The following is a 16,901-nucleotide window of genomic DNA, read 5'->3' on the forward strand; positions in this document are numbered from 1 at the left end:
GCGTAATGACCATACAGTGTCCAGAGGTAACCATATCACAGAACTCCTGCCCATTTTATGGTACTTCCATTCTTTCAACCCACTCTTCAGTGATCTTCCTTGTGCCTTGTGGGGGAATATGGAGGAGTAGGGAAATGGGGGATGTGGGAGTTTTGATGTAGACATTCTGTCTGTGAACAAGCACTCACACAGTTGTCTGTTCTTAGCGGTGAACAGTCATGGACTCTCTGCAATCATTGACGGCTGCTGGTGGATGGAGATTCATTTTAATTGCAGGTATAGCTATTGATTTGTGGATGAGTATATTACTAAATATTTTTGAATGGTATATACATTTTTTAAACAAAAGAAAATATCCATAGTTCATTTTCTGGGAATGTGAGCATAGTATTCCAGGCTACCTCCAGCTGGTTGGGGTCACTGATAATCTTATGGGGGCCTGTTCTGGATGAAGAACTCAGACATCTGGGCCATCTGTTTCTGTCGGAGATTTCTCAGGTGCTCTTCCTTGATCTAACCTGATTTTTCTTAACTCAGAATGAGTCCACAGGCTCTCATTTCCTGTGGAAACAAAAGCAAAATCTCTTCTGCAAAGTAACATACCTTTTGACTTCAGTTTTGAAGTCAAGGTATCTGGTATTAATTCAGCAGCATTTATAAGCAAATATTTTTTAGTAGCTATTGCTCCTTCAGCACTCAAACAATTCAAAGAGCATAATAACATACAGTATCCAGATTCTCTGCATGTTTTCCATCTTTATGATGCTTTATTTTAATCTTTAATTCTTATATCTTTACATTTTGGCTTTTTGAAATAGGGTTTCTATGTATCTTTGTCCTGGAACTCGCTCTGTAGACCAGGCTGTCAGCTTTTTATCAACACTATTTAAATGTTTCTTGGCAGAACCTCTTAAAAGAGCTGCAAGGTTTTGCAGCTAAACCTGAGTGACGAAGGCCCTCTTAACTGAGAGTGTTTGCTTGCCTCTAGCAAGCAGAGCAGACCTGAGCAATTGCTGCTACCAAGACGCCATGCTTTACTCTATTCTTTCTGTCTAGAATTACTTCCCAAGCTCTGCCAGGCTTTATCTGGATACAGTTGTCCATGTTGGGTACCATTCTGTAGTAATAGGAGCAGGCTGCAGTTGGCTTGTTGGGGTTTCTGGCCGGCCTGTTACCCCAGCTGTTTAGTCCCAGAGAAAATCTTAGTCAGTAGAGCTTGAGACTCTTAATCTCAGGGTAGTGGTTTTGAGCCCCACTTGGGCACCAGAAGAAGGCATAAGTCACAAACAATCCCACACCAGTTTGGAATTGTGATTAATAAGATGGTTATTTATTTAAAGGGAAAAAACTTACAGATCACTGTCCCAGACAACAGCCCTCTGTGAGATCAGGAAAGGAGTCTAGTAGCCATAAGCAGAGCCAGAAGCAAGAGAGCAAGTACACAGCTACCACTGCTTTTTAAAGCAAATGAGACAATGCCCAAATGGGCTGGTATCTTAAAGGCTATTGGTTGAATGAATGGAAGGAGCTCCTGCAACAGCTAACTCTAGCTGCAGGACCTCTATGGTCTGAGTACCAGAGCATAGCCTGGGTCAATGATGAAATTCATGTTCATGTTTTATGTGAGGATGATGTAGAGAGTGAAGGAAACCAAAGTTAATGGTTTATAGGTCCTACCAGGGTATTCCAGCATGATCCATTGGCTCCAACAGAAATCCTAAATTCTACTCTAACTGGAGAATTAAATGAAGCTCTATTGTGAATTGAAGGACCACCCCCCCCCAATTCCCAATGATACTCGAGTCTCTTCAAGATACATCCTGATGCCCGCAGCCCAGCCAGGTCTGCCCTGCGTGATGGGATCTATCTTGTTCAGATGAGATTGCAAATTACATAGAAAAATAAATATTATAGTGGAAAACAGGACTTCAAAAATATTCAGATGCATTATAGATCAGTGCAGACTAAATTTTAGAAGAGTACAATGAGAAACATGACTTTGATGCACATAGCAAGCCAAGGAACAGAGAAGCCAACTCTTCATGGGCTTGTGCACCTGCTGTGATTTAGCACACTGAAATGTCTTGTGTTAGTGCTGGGGAGCCTAAATTGGGCCTTTGTACCACCCGCTGGCCCTGAGATCTCTGTAGGAAGGTTTGTACAGGTTTACACTGGAGGTCCATCACTGTGTCTCTGGTAGAGAAATATATGGCTGTGTCTCCAGTTTGCAGACTGTTCAGTTTTAAGGAGACATGGCTCTTGGAGGTGTCCCTGCTGATGGTGTTCTAGGTTTGAGAACTGAATTATAATCAGTGTTTTCATTATACCATATTATTTCCATTAACTCCAGACCCTATCCTGGAGGCTGGTAAACCCAGTCAGTGTACATGACAGCTGGTTCTGAGAGCAGAGAGACAGTGCAGGTGAGAGACAGGGTCTAGGTCTGGTCTGTGATGGCTGCACCTGGTTAGTTCCTGACTCCTTCGTGTGGGCCTGGGACAGGTCACTAGAGACAAGCAACAGCATCATTAGTCATAAAATTCATAGATGATAAACCTGTGTCTCTCTCCTTAAACCCTGAAGCACTTACAGGTTTAAAAGTTCATGAGGAAGAGGAATAGCACCAGGACAGTCATGCTGTGCTGGAGGCTCCAGTGAGAAGAAGATGGACCTCTCAGCTAGGCCTTAACTTTCTTCATGAGCCTGAAGCTTCTTTGAATTGGGAGAGGTTCCTGAGAGTGTAAAAGGAAGCACAGGAGGTTTCCATTTCCCCTTCAGGTGACTCAATTTACTTCCTGTTTCTTAGTAGAAATAGAAATGGATTCTCAGGAACATTTTCCTGGTTCTGGCTAGGCTTCCAATCCCTGACAAACTAGAAATATTTTGAGTTGCATTGTGCAGATTTGCCAGGCAAAAGAAGAAAACGTTTATGGTGAGTCCACATTCAATCAATGACAGTAGAATGGTGTATCACTTACTCGATGTATTTGAAAGTCTCTCAAAATTCATAAATTGGATTTTGAATGGAATTGGGGCTCATAGTGATCAGAAATCATACTTATGAAAACTTAGAATTTATTCTTTTGGTGTCAGTAGAATCATCTTATTATTATCCCTCATCTAGAAGATAACTTGTAATTACTAATATTTGCTATGTGTGATCTCATATGTTCATTGGGTAAAAACACAAGTGACTGACAAGGATCTGATGTTATTAGGCTCAGACTATTTATCTTCCTAATTAGGGACCCCATACCTGGGCACTTGTCCTTGAGCATCTTTATTTACATCAGTCTTTTTTTTTTCTTTGTATTTTTATATTTCTCACTTTCTCTGTCCTCAGGTTGTAGAACATAAGAACCCATGTTTTATGATTATTGCATTGTCAATGGATGCAAAGCCAGCAGTTCACAACACCTCATAAAAAGAAGTAGCATCCAGCCAGGCTTGAGCATTATGTGAGATGAAGTAATAAAAAGACATAGAAACCTATGTGATGACAAGACATGGAAGCAGGGTATACTTGAACATTGGGGACTGTTTGCCTTGTGGTGAGGATAATCATAGAGGACAAGAGACTGAAGGGCTTTGTCCCCTGCCTTAGTAATTAATGTAAATCACCAGGGAAGGGAAATGAATTATACCCAACCTGCCTTGTCATATCCCAAAGAACATCCACCACTTCTTTTATTGGAATCCCACATTTTATGTTCCTCAATTTGTTGTGCACATTATATTTACTGTGAGTGGCAGTGGGGCAGCTAGAAGATAGGTGGGACAGTCATCCTTCCAAATACTGATGGGAAACAAACAATATGAGTGCTGAGTTCTCCTTATTTGCTATGTCAAGTAAGATAAAGAATATTTTTCAGACATGTTTAGTTTGTCTCATCTTGGGTTTGTCTGATATTTTCATTGTGGTTACAAAAATCAGGGAAGGAATATCAGAGAAATAAAGACACATTTCTAATACTACATTTGGAAAATTGGTATAGGTCAACTTATTATTCACATATTTTTGATATTGTCTACTGCAGAGATAGTTTGCATCTGTATTCTGTCTTGATTTCTCTCTTGATTTCTGGGTTTCTGTTCCTGTGAATCTGCCTAGAAGGAATTCACTAAGCAAAAGTCATTTCAAAGGGAATGAGTTGATGGTACAGTCACACATTATTTACAATTATCTTCTACTTGAGAGGTGGATCTTTATTATTAAATGTTTCATCAGTCTGCAACCTCAGCCACACATTCCTACATACACAGACAGAGACGCACAGAGAATGAGATTCCCACTTCCAGATACAGTCCCATATCCATCCTACACACCCGCAGTCAGAAACACTCTCACATTCACTGTTAGAAGGGATGACTTTTTTTGATTTTTGTCAGGGTCATCTATCTAGTTGGTGGGGACTTTCCAAATAGACCAAGGTATGAGAGAATTTTTTGCTTCTCTCTATATATTGAATGTATTAACACTGTATTTCACCATGCCCTACCATCAAATGCGCTGATGTTGATAATTAAAGAATTTATTACCTTGAAAAACTTTCAATACAATATATTCTGATAATTATTTACATTCTCTCTTCTTTTGCAAATCCTACCCAATTCACCATTTCCAGAATTCCATAATGGTAATTTTTAAAGGTTATGTATGAGGACTCACGTCATTCATTTTCACATAGACAGTAAATAGTTTAAAAATCCATAATTGGCAATGCATTTTCTCTTTTAAAATTTTTTTACAATACATGTATTTGCTTTTATATATTACAATTCTTTTATCAATGTATAGTGATAGTATCTAGGGCTCAACAGTTGGCTCAGTGGTAAGAAGCCTGCCATCCAGTATTAGTATCTTAGCTTGATCCACAACACTTAGCTTAGAAGCTGTGTGTGATTGTTTATCCTATAATCCCAGCACTGGAGGGGGTTGTAACTGGAGGTTCTCTAAAACTTGCCATTCCAAGAATCTATCTGCACATTTGTGCTCCAGGTTCACTGTGAGATCCTGTCTCAAAAATAAGGAAGAAATGAACCAATAAACCTACTCAATCTCAACTCTTGCCTTCAGATACATGTGCAAACCATACACATTGCACACACAGTCTAGACAGTTAGGTTTTAAAGCCATCCAAACATTTTCATTACCCTGCATTGTATTCACGGTTAATAGTTATTTAAAACTGTGTCATGGATGTTGCATACCTTGGATGAACTGCTTGCTATGGAAGTCAAGAGATGAACTCCTGTAGACTTGTTCCTTCTCTACAACTTTACAACTGCATTTCCTATTCCTTTTCCAACAATGAGAATGGCTCATTTAAGTCTCTAAAAGTAAGAAATGATATTTTCCTAAGTGCTTAATTTCTACTTTTAAGAGAGTTTGGTTCTTAAACTTAAGACATTTCACATGGTCCCAACACACTTTACCACAGAGCTTCAACTCTAGATCAATTTTTTAAAACATCACATTATTCTACTGAAAATAATTTTTAAGCCTGCATTTATGCACTACTAACAAATACGCCAGGAACAGCAAATTCTTTTTCCTTGATGCCCAGCACTTACAACTGATTCTGTAATGTATCAATTCACTGAGCATGGATCTCAAGAATATTGGGATATTGTGGATAAATCAAACCAAACGAAGAAAACAGAAGGAAGAGGACAAGGAGAAGTAGAGGGAAACTTTTCCCTCAGCTGGTGACCCCTATCTGAGTCTGGACTCCATGAATTTCTCAAGACTACTGTGTAGCTGAACCACAGCATGTGCTGGAATCTCACTATTCATGTTCAACTCACACACCTGAATTAAAAGGTAAAAAATGAGAGCAGACTGTACATATGAGTAACAGTGTCTGCCACACATTGAAAAGAGAAACACAGAAGCTGTTCAGCATCATATGTTAGCACATAAACACACACACACACACACACACACACACACACAAATGGAGAGTAGGTAGAGAGAAAGTGTGAGAGAGAGAGAAAGACAGAGAGAAAGAGGGAGAGGGAGAGAGAGAGTGAGACATTGAGAGAGACAGGTAGACAGATAGAGTTAAAGGGAAACAAGGAGAAACACTGTAATAAATAAACACACGCACAACCCAACAGGAAAATGAAATTGGAAAAACATTTGGACATTCAAGGATTACTACACATTATACATGTAGAGAAAATCGCTAAGTGTGATATGGAGAGGCAGTGCAAACACAGAGAAGTCCAGTCTTCCATTCTTCTCCCAAAAGGCTCTTCTCTGACCCTGATTTCTAAATGCTCTCAGCACCCCCTGTTGGTCCTGTGTTCCCCACAGGGGTGTTTTTGTCTGAGCTCACAGTAGCATTCACTCACTGTGTGGCTTGCACAGTAATACATGGCTGTGTCTTCAGACTTCAGACTGCTCATTTCCAGGTACAGAGTGTTCTTGGCATTGTCTCTGGAGATTGTGAACCGGCCCTTCACAGCGTCAGTATAACTGGTGCTACCACCACTACTGCTAATGGATGCTACCCACTCCAAACCCTTCCCGGAAGCCTGGCGGACCCAGCTCATTGCATAACTACTGAAGGTGAATCCAGAGGCTTCACAGGAGAGTTTCAGAGACTTTCCAGGCTGCACTAAGTCTCCCCCAGACTCCAGCAACTGCACCTCACACTGGACAACTGTAAACACAAAGAATTCTGGTTAGAAAACTGACACAAAAGACATTTTTTTCTCTTTCTCATGTACACACAACACACAACATCTCATCTTTGTGAATTTCCTTTTAAAATAAGGACAGAGAAAACCAGTATACGCCCAGAGTCCATGGTGAGTGGCCTGTGTTTAGCACTGACCACTGACTGGGAGGATTTGGGAATCCACGGCTGGTCTCCTCTGCCAGAGCTGCAGGGTCAAGACAGGCATAGTGTTTATGGAAACAAATAAGTCTTATTTGCATATCTTCCTGCTATAACAGGCTCTGTAGTTGAACCTGGGCAGAAGGCAGTACTCTGCACATATATAAGTCATCATACACACTGATGACAGTTACAGAAATTGAAGCATTAATGTAGGTCTGCATAAACATTTTCCTTCTTAGGGATTCATTATACTGTACTTAGTTCCCTTTTCACCATATGCATAGAAAATGTTGTGTTTCCACACTCTCATGTCTCTTTAGGGTCAATGTGAAATTGAAAAGCTCCACACTGCTGTGTTTCTAGATATTATCTCTGTCTTTCCCTTTGTCTCTGCTGGACGTGGTTTCTTCCTGAGATGGAATTTGGATAGGGTGACACCTGCCTCTGAGTAAAACTCCTTCTCAGTGACAGAAACACTTGAGACTTTTCTGATTTTTCCTATATTCTGAGAAATTCTGTCCTATGATCACTGGAAGTTTGCAAATGAAATGTTCCTTGTGTTTGTCTTTCTTCCTATCAGTGATTGCTATGGAGATATATTTATATTTGCAGCATGTAATCTTTTGCATTCTGAAATTTTTCCTATGATCACTTTCTACTTCCCACTGTGCCTTTCTTTTTCCCAACTTGATACTAGGCAACACATGGTTGTCTTCATGTCGTCTTATGTCAGTTTTTATTTCTGCATATTTATATCAGCATAATGAAGGCACTTAATAAGTTTTTATAACAAAACACAGAACTTTGGCATCAGTTTGTTATTGTCAGACAACTGTTTTTATTTTCCTGAAATCTCATGCTTTCTACTCTCTCATCCCCTTTCTCTCATCACACCCAACATTTTATTTAAGACCTCTGTCCTATCCTGTGTCATTTCCTTCCTTCTTGCCCCTCACTTAAAATGTCTTTTCCTGTCTTGACTTCCATTCTATTTCCAAGCCTACAAAACAGAAGTCAGAAAACCACATACACAGAGTCTCTAATACACAATCTGGATTTCCAATAAGGCAGAAAATGTCCTTACCAATCTTCAATATGTTGTGTGATATAAGATTTTCAAAATTATTCAAGTTCCTCCAAGGCTCAGAGAACACTGATGAAGAGGATGTGAGAAGAATGTGAGGAGTGGAACACAGGGAAAGGTGCTGTGAAATGCTGTCTTCTGGACATGTCATGGATATTACAATCATGGACTCATAATGGCTGCTGTTGTCTGTATAATCATAACTATGGCCAAACCAGCTTGGTATAGGTAGGTCTGATAATTCCTTGACCCTACTTCTTATAGAGGAGCAGGTGGAAGTGTATTTTCTGGACAAGGGGCATAGTCCCTCTTTTTTGAGGGTATGGTCACTGGTATGCTTCCTAAATTGCAGTCCATGGGTTCACATACATGCACACATGGGCAGCACTTACTGTGCTTAAATAAGTATAAGGATGATACAGCCCCATGCTTGCCAGATTTAGAAGGAGCTGAATGAAATAATATCACATGTAGAGATCCTAATGAATAAAGGAAAATAATATAAACTATATAACTGAGGCTCGAAACAATAAATTCAGAAAGCAAATGATTAAGGAACAGTGGTAAATATCAAATAACTTGGTAGGCAACTTTATCTCTGACCATCTTCTCATAAAACTAAGAGTCCTTCACTTATTCGGTTTTTTAAATTTTTTAGTTTTTTTAAAAACTACTAATCCAAGTTCCCACTTCCTCCCCTGCTCCCATTACCTCCACACACCCTCCCACCCTACCCCCATCTAATCCTCAGAGAGGGTAAGGCATATTGCCTTGTGGAAGGTCCAAAGCCCTCATTACCATATCTAGGCTGAGCAAGGTGTACATTCAAAGAGGATAGGACCCCAAAAATCAGTAGATGCATTAGAGATAAATCCTGGTGCCATGCCAGTGGCCCCTCAGTCTTGTGTGATCTTGTGCATGCACTTGCAGCTGCTGTGACTTCATGATTGAGACATCCCATGCTAAGTTATTGGCTCATATGATCCTGTGAATGCAGTTACAGATACTGTGAGTTCATGAGTTAGACATCCCATGCTGGACTGTTAGCTAGTATGGACTTGTCCATGTAGTTACAGCTGTTGTAAGTTCACAACTGTGGCAACCTTGCCATGCCTGGAAAACACTGTTTCACTGACATCATCCCTCCATTCTGCCTCCTAAATCTCTTTTTACTTCTCTTCTATTATTGATCCCCAAATCTTGGAAAGTGAAGGAATGGTTGAAATGTCCCATTTAGACTGAGGACTTCAGGACCTCCTATTCTCTAAATGTGGACTAGTTTTAGGTCTCTGTATTAATCAATACCTCAAAAAATCAAAGTTTTGATTTAGCTGTTGAAATGCAATGATATATAGTATAAATTTTAAATTCTTAAGGGGTTGTTTAATACAATGTTCATTTAACAGAATAATAGTGCTAAATTCTCTCCTAGAGCTTATGATCTACCATGTCATGGGTTACTGGTCTGGTTCTTGGAACCAGATATAATTTCAAGTTTTGGGGAGTGGGCCTTAAATCCAATAAGAAATATTTAGTCATTCCCAAAACATTCACAGCACTATTGAACCAATGTCCATACATTGTCAGGCTCTTTACTGTTGTAGGTTGTGATACTTATTTTTGAGACCCAAGGCCAGTGTCAGATATCATCTCATATTTTCAAGCTTGCTTTCTCATGGGTGACTGAAGCACATTTCCTGCTTCCTTCCCTGTTATCGTATCTAGGATTTGTTCTTGTCTTGCTGAGCTTGTTACCATATCACATTGTTGTTATGTATGGTCCACACCTGCTTCTTGCCACATATTCCCTGTGGACTGCATAAGGAACACAAGATGAGAATACCACCTGGACACTCAGCTCCCCTGCCATCTTACCCAAGGTCTCCAGCCATTTTTTGCATACTGCCATGAGTTACACTCTCTTGCATGCATGTGACAAGGCCATTGGAGCAGATATGTACTGTAGCCAATGTATGTAAAATATTATTTTGGGGTGATGACAATGAATTTGTTCCCTCTACTGAGGCCAATGCAAGCCTGAGGCTCCTCTTGGATTTGCAAATGCCTCTGTTTTTTTTTAAACTTCCTTCCTTTATTCATTATTTTCTTATATTTTGACGTAGAATAACATATCAATAAATCCCTTTCACTTAATTGTGGTTTTCTTCTGCACCTGGGGAATCTAACTTGCACTAATGTTCTGGAAGACAATCAATAAAAACACAGCATAGATTGATTTTATATTTATAGACCATGGTACAGTTACCTTGATTCAGAGAAGAGATGAGCACTGTCTTGGGAAGCTTTTTGAAACTTCAGATTTCTGACTGTGAGACCTTGATTTGGGTGGACTTGGTGTTTCTGGGACATGGTGTGAAGGACTCAGAAGTTCACATATGAGGAGCATGGGCATAAAATGCTTCTGATGTAGATGTGGGAGAGGTAATAGACGGCACAACTGCAACCACAGCCACACAGAATCACATTTACACATACAGTTCCACATTCCAAAACACACTTACACACACACACACACACACACACACACACAACACAAAGTAATACTTACAGATAAGTTCTAATACTGAATATACACAAACACACATACCAAAATTCATACTTATAGATACAGTCACAATCCCAACACACATGCACTCGCATTCACATAATCACAGGCACACACATAGTCACACTCCCAGATAAGTAACATCCCAATACACACACATACAAAGAATAGTTACAAACACAGTTGCAGTCCAAAATCCCATCACACACATACAACCACACCCCTCATACATGCACACTCACAAACTGACACATAGCACCAAAGCCAGACTCAGAAACTTCCCCATTCATAGTTCCAGGGATGGAACTTTCAACAGGTCCACTCTGTCTGGCCTGGAATCACTGTGGACAAGGCTGGTCTTGAACTTTAAGACATACTTTTGCCTCTGTCTTCCTAGTGCCCAGATTAAAGGTATGTGGCACTGTGCCTGGCTGTCAAACACAGATTTTTAAAATATAATGTTTCAGTTTCACTGAAAGTAGTTTCTTTATCCACAGAGTGTATTCTGAGCACTGTTTTCCTGCCCTCATCGCATCTGAGAGTCTCCCCAGCATCCATCTGATCCAAATAATGACAGGCAGAGGTCTTAGGACCATTTATAAAGGCACTTAAGTATTGAACTCTTGTCATTCTTTTTCATATATACAAAGAATGGCTTAAAAGTTAATAATTTATAATACATTTTGCTCAGGTGATGTAAATAATATCAAAACTTCAATTGAATAAATACACTATTTGAGTATGTGTAGTCACTTGAAAGTGGACTTGCTTCCAATGGGTCATATGTTTAAACTTTGTTTTCTATCTGATGGTGTTCTTTAGAGATGCTGTGGAATGCTTGAGAGGTGGTGCCTCAGGAGGAACTGTGTCACTGGGTGTGCATCTTGAATTCTTATACACCAGTTCTCTCTGATTTATTCTCTACTTGCAGAATGCAGGTGTGAGAAGTCATGTGAGCCATGCCTTCCTGTCATGATGGACTGTGCCCCTAACACCTTCACTCAAATAGACCCTTTGTTTCTGCTGTGGCTTCCTATTAGGAATATTTCACAGAATAGGAAAGCAACCAACGCAGAAATAAATTTAAAATATTTTATCTATAACTAGTAGTACAAAGCTTACCTGGGAATGGGTGATGTGATATTTAATGGTGCATGGCTTGAGAACCCAGCTACAAAGAAAGGTAAGGTGTTTGGAGCACAAATCTAATAAACACAATCAATACATCAAAGACTTCAGAATTATTCATGTTCCTCCAAGTCTCAGAGAACACTAAGGAAGTGGAGGCTGGAAGATTGTAAGAGGTGGGAAAATACCTCCAACAGATTAGTATCAGGCAAGACTGTAGGGCATTTTCTTGATTAAAAATTTGATTTTGGAAGGCTTAGGCAGATTAGAAAGGGCCATTCCTGAACAGGTGTTGCTGGGTTCTATAAGAAAGCATGCTGAACAACCATGGAGAGCAAGCTGGCAAGCATTATTTTTGTGTGATTTTTGATTCAGTCCCCACTTTCAGTCTCCTGCCTTCTTACATGATTTGATTTTTCTCTATAATGATATGTGAGCTAAGATGATATTAAACCTTCTCTTCCCATGATGCCTTTGGGCATGGTTTTCATCAGATAAAAAATTATAGTCTGGAATAATTTAATTTTTTTTCTTATGTTCCTTGACTGGCACGTTTTGTTTGGCTGGACTCACTATGTAGACCAAGCTGATATTGAACTATGAAATCTTTTCTAGCCGCTGCCCCCATGTAACTGGATTAAATGCATGCATCACTATTCCTGACATTCTTATGAAGAGTCTTAAAAATATTTATTTTTTGAAAATATTTTCACAAAATATGTTCTGATTACGCTTTCTCTATTTCATTCCTTCCCAGGTCCTTCATCTCTCACACACTGACCAGTTGCCTAATTGGAAGAATTTTGAGGACATTGAAGGGAATTGCCTCATGGTTTTCATTTTCATCTAGGCAATAAATGGTTTAAAAATCCATAATTACCAAAAATATTTCTCCTTTAAAATCATTATATATTTATTTCTTTTATAGATTACAGTATTCTTATTAACGTATACAATGTATAATGATAATATCCAGTTCTAAGGAGATGGCTAGGAAGTAAGGTGCGTGCTTCCCAATATGAGTATCTCAGTTTGATCCTCAGTACTTAACTAAGAACCTGGGTATGATGGTTTATTCTTATAGTCTCATCAGTCAATAGATTGTGACAGGAGGCTCTTTGGGACATATATCCAGTTTCAGTGTAAGAGCCTATGTCAAAAAATAAGTTAATGGGCATTTGAGGAAGACTCTCCTAATCAACATTAGGAGAATCAACATGTGGCCTCCACAGTCATATGCAAACATACACATATGCAGACACAGTATCAGCAATGAGATTTTCATGCATTCAAACATTTCCTTATTCCTGGATTGAACTCATAGTTTGTAGATGTTTAGAACTATCTCATGGATGTCATGTCATGGAAATATTTCAAGAGCTGAAGTGTGTCAAGTTCCTAAGCTGCTATTGTGTGAATCTAGAACAAAACTCTTGTAATGCACTGTGAACTTGTTCCATCTCCACCTTGTTCCATCAGCTCTTTCTAATCTAGTGATTGCCCTTCCCTCTGCAGTCATGAGATCACCTCTTTTAAGTCTATTAATTTGGGAAATTATATCCTTCTGTCTACAATTCTGATCTTTTTTTATTACGACTTGGTTCTTGACCTTAATACCTTGTTAGACAAACACCTTAAAAACAAAGGTATATTACTAGCTTTTTTTAAAGAAATTATTTTTAAAAATAATCACTGTTTTTTTATTAAAAATTTCTGCTCCCTCCCTGCTTCCTTTCCCCCCCTATTCCCCACATCCCACTCCCTTCTGCTGTGTGGGGTTATATGTAGGAGTAGTCTCCTGTGCCCATATGTTGTAGAGTACTTCCCACTTTCTCTTCTATCAGGTTCAGTATGTTCAGACTGATATTGAGGTCTTTAATCCATTTGGACTTGAATTTTGTGCATGGGTATAACCTCAGCAGCATAGACATTAAGGACAACATTGAATAAATGGGACCTCCTGAAACTGAGACGCTTCTGTAAAGCAAAGGACACTGTCACTAAGACAAAAGGGCAACCCACTGACTGGAAGAAGATCTTCACCAACCCTGCAACAGAGAAAGGTCTGATCTCCAAAATATATAAAGAACCCAAGAAACTAGACTTTAAAATGCTAATTAACCCAATTAAAAATGGGGCACTGAACTGAACAGAGAATTCTCAATAGAAGAAGTTCAAATGGCCAAAAGACACTTAAGGTCATGCTCATCCTCCTTAGCAATCAGGGAAATGCAAATCAAAACAATACTGAGATACAATCTTACACCTCTCAGAATGGCTAAAATTAAAAACACCAATGATAGCCTTTGCTGGAGAGGTTGTGGAGAAAGGGGTACACTCACTCATTGCTGGTGGGAATGCAAACTTGTGCAACCACTTTGGAAATCAGTGTGGTGATTTCTCAGGAAATTCGGGTTCAACCTACCCCAAGACCCAGTAATACCACTCTTGGGAATATACCCAAGAGATGCCCTATCATATGACAAAAGCATTTGTTCAACTATGTTCATAGCAGCATTATTTGTAATAGCCAGAACCTGGAAACAACCTAGATGCCCTTCAATGTAAGAATGGATGAAGAAAGTGTGGAATATATCCATATTAGAGTACTACTCAGAGGTAAAAAACAATGACATCTTAATTTTGCATCCAAATGGATGGAAATAGAAAACACTATCCTGAGTGAGGTAACCCAGACCCAAAAAGATGAACATGGGATGTACTCACTCATAATTGGTTTTTAGCCATAAATAAAGGACATTGAGCCTATCATTTGTGATTCTAGAGAAGATAAATAAGAAGGTGAACACAAAGAAAAACATATAGTCATCCCCGTGGATATGGGAAGTAGACAAGATTGCTGGGCAAAAACTGGGAACGTGGAGGTGGGGTGGGATGGGGGTAAGAGGAAATGGGGAGAGAAAAGTGAGAAGGGGAGGATAGGGGGAGCTTGGGGGAATGTGATCGTTGGGATAAAGGAAGGGTGGAAATGGGAGCAGGGAAGTATATATCCTAATTAAGGGAGCCATCTTAGGGTTGGCAAGAGACTTGACTCTAGAGGGGCTCGCAGGTGTCCAGGTAGATGTCCCCAGCTAGTTCCTTGGGCAACTGAAGAGAGAGAACCTGAAATGACCCTCTCCTATAGCCATACTGATGCATATCTTACATATCACCATAAAACCTTCATCTGGCGATGGATGGAGATAGAGACAGAGACCCACATTGGAGCACCGGACTGAGCTCCCAAGATTCACATGAGGAACAGAAGGAGGGAGAACATGAGCAAGGAAGTCACGACCACGAGGGGTACACCCACCCACTGTGACACTGGGGTTGATCTATTGGGAGCTCACCAAGGCCAGCTGGACTGGGACTGAATAAGCATGGGACAAAACTGGACTCTCTGAACATGGCGGACAATGAGGCCTGATAAGAAGCTAAGGACAAAGGCACTGGGTTTTGATCCTACTACATCAACTGGCTTTGTGGGAGCCTAGCCTGTTTGGATGCTCACCTTCCTAGACTTGGATGGAGGGCAGAGGACCTTGGACTTCCCACAAGGCAGGGAATCTGTACAGCTCTTCAGACTGAAGAGGTAGGAGGAATGGAGTGGGGGAGGGGGAGAGGAGGGGGGAGGGGAAGAGGAAAAAGGAGGGGGAGGGTAGTGGGAGAAGGGGGAGGGAAATGCGAGGCGGGGTGGAGGGTGAAATTTTTGCAATAAAAAATAAATAAATAAAATAAAAAAGAATCTGATACACTTTACTATACATAGTCACGTCTGCCTTGCTTGATGATTTTCTTCTGGTAAGAATGCATTCTGATTCACCTTCTTATTTAGCTTCTCTAGGAACATGAATTATAAGCTCAATGTTCTTTATTTATGGCTAGAAACCAAATATGAGTGAGTACATCCCATGTTCCTCTTTTTGGGTCTGGCTCACCTCACTCAGGATAGTGTTTTCTATTTCCATCCATTTGTATGCAAAATTCAAGAAGTCCTTGTTTTTTACTGCTGAGTAATACTCTAATATGTATATATTCCATACTTTCTTCATCCATTCTTCCGTTGAAGGGCATCTAGGTGAATCCAAAGACAAACACATAGGCATCCTCCTGAATATTAACCTTCATCAGGCGATGAAAGGAGACAGAGACAGAGACCCACATGGGAGCACTGGACAGAAATCTCATGGTCCAAATCAGAAGCAGAAGGAGATGGAGCACGAGCAAGGAACTCAGGACCACGAGGGGTGCACCCACACACTAAGACAATGGGGATGTTCTATTGGGAACTCACCAAGGCCAGCTGGCCCAGGTCTGAAAAAGCATGGGATAAATCCGGACTAGCTGAACATAGCGGACAATGAGGAATACTGAGAATTCAAGAACAATTGCAGTGGGTTTTTGATCCTACTGCACGTACTGGCTTTGTGGGAGCCTAGGCAGTTTGGATGCTCACCTTACGAGACCTGGATAGAGGTGGGCAGTCCTTCTGCTTCCCACAGGTCAGGGAACCCTGATTGCTCTTCAAGCAGATGAGGGAGGGGGACTTGATCAGGGGAGGGGGAGGGAAATGGGAAGCGGTTGCGGGGACGAGACAGAAATCCTTGATAAATAAATAAATTTAAATAAAAAAAAAGAGCACTTAGTGCTCTTAACCGCTGAGCCATCTCACCAACCCAGAAAAAAAAAGAAAAGAAAAAAAAAGAATGCATTCTGAATATACAAGGTAACAGGACCATGAAAATACTTCTGTAGTTCAATTTCTTGCCACAGAAGAAAAATTAAATAGAATCTAACTTTGATCTTTGATCTTTATGATTGCAAAATGAATGGGTTTGTCAGCCAAGAAATTGTCCTATTTAAGGGACGTGTCGATAGCATTATCATAGGGACTCACTGGACAACCAGTCAAGCCAGTTGGCAAATTTTCAGGCCTAGTTCTAAAAACTGTGTCAAATATATACTGCAGATTAATAGAGGAATACATCATAAGTCATCATGTTCCCGGGGTGGAGGGATGGAGGAAGGGAGGGAGAGAGGAGGCAGAAAGAGAGGAAGAGCAGTGTCCGAAGGAGAAAGTGAGGGAGAATAAAAGAGAGAGCAAGAGTAAAAGAGGCAGAGGGCAAAAACAGTACAATAAACAAACAGAAAAGCATGTCACAATGGAAAATAGATATTTGAATAAAACTGTGAACACTTCAAAGATTACTGTAGAGAGAATCTTAGAATGCGATATGGAGATGTGGCCCAGACCCAGAGGAGTCCATCTCTT

General features: G+C 40.1%; 1 gene segment (V, D, J or C); it reads right to left on the bottom strand.

Moving 5' to 3' along the window:
* Nucleotides 1-2,066: 2,066 nt before the first annotated feature.
* Nucleotides 2,067-6,912, bottom strand: LOC121438505. The segment is given in 3 exon segments: nucleotides 2,067-2,285; nucleotides 6,358-6,668; nucleotides 6,843-6,912. Coding segments are annotated over 3 exon segments (600 nt in total).
* Nucleotides 6,913-16,901: the final 9,989 nt, after the last annotated feature.

This window comes from Microtus oregoni, unplaced genomic scaffold (genome assembly GCF_018167655.1).
Source record: "Microtus oregoni isolate MIOR12 unplaced genomic scaffold, Mior012 000056F_ref0000123, whole genome shotgun sequence".
Taxonomy (NCBI): domain Eukaryota; kingdom Metazoa; phylum Chordata; class Mammalia; order Rodentia; family Cricetidae; genus Microtus; species Microtus oregoni.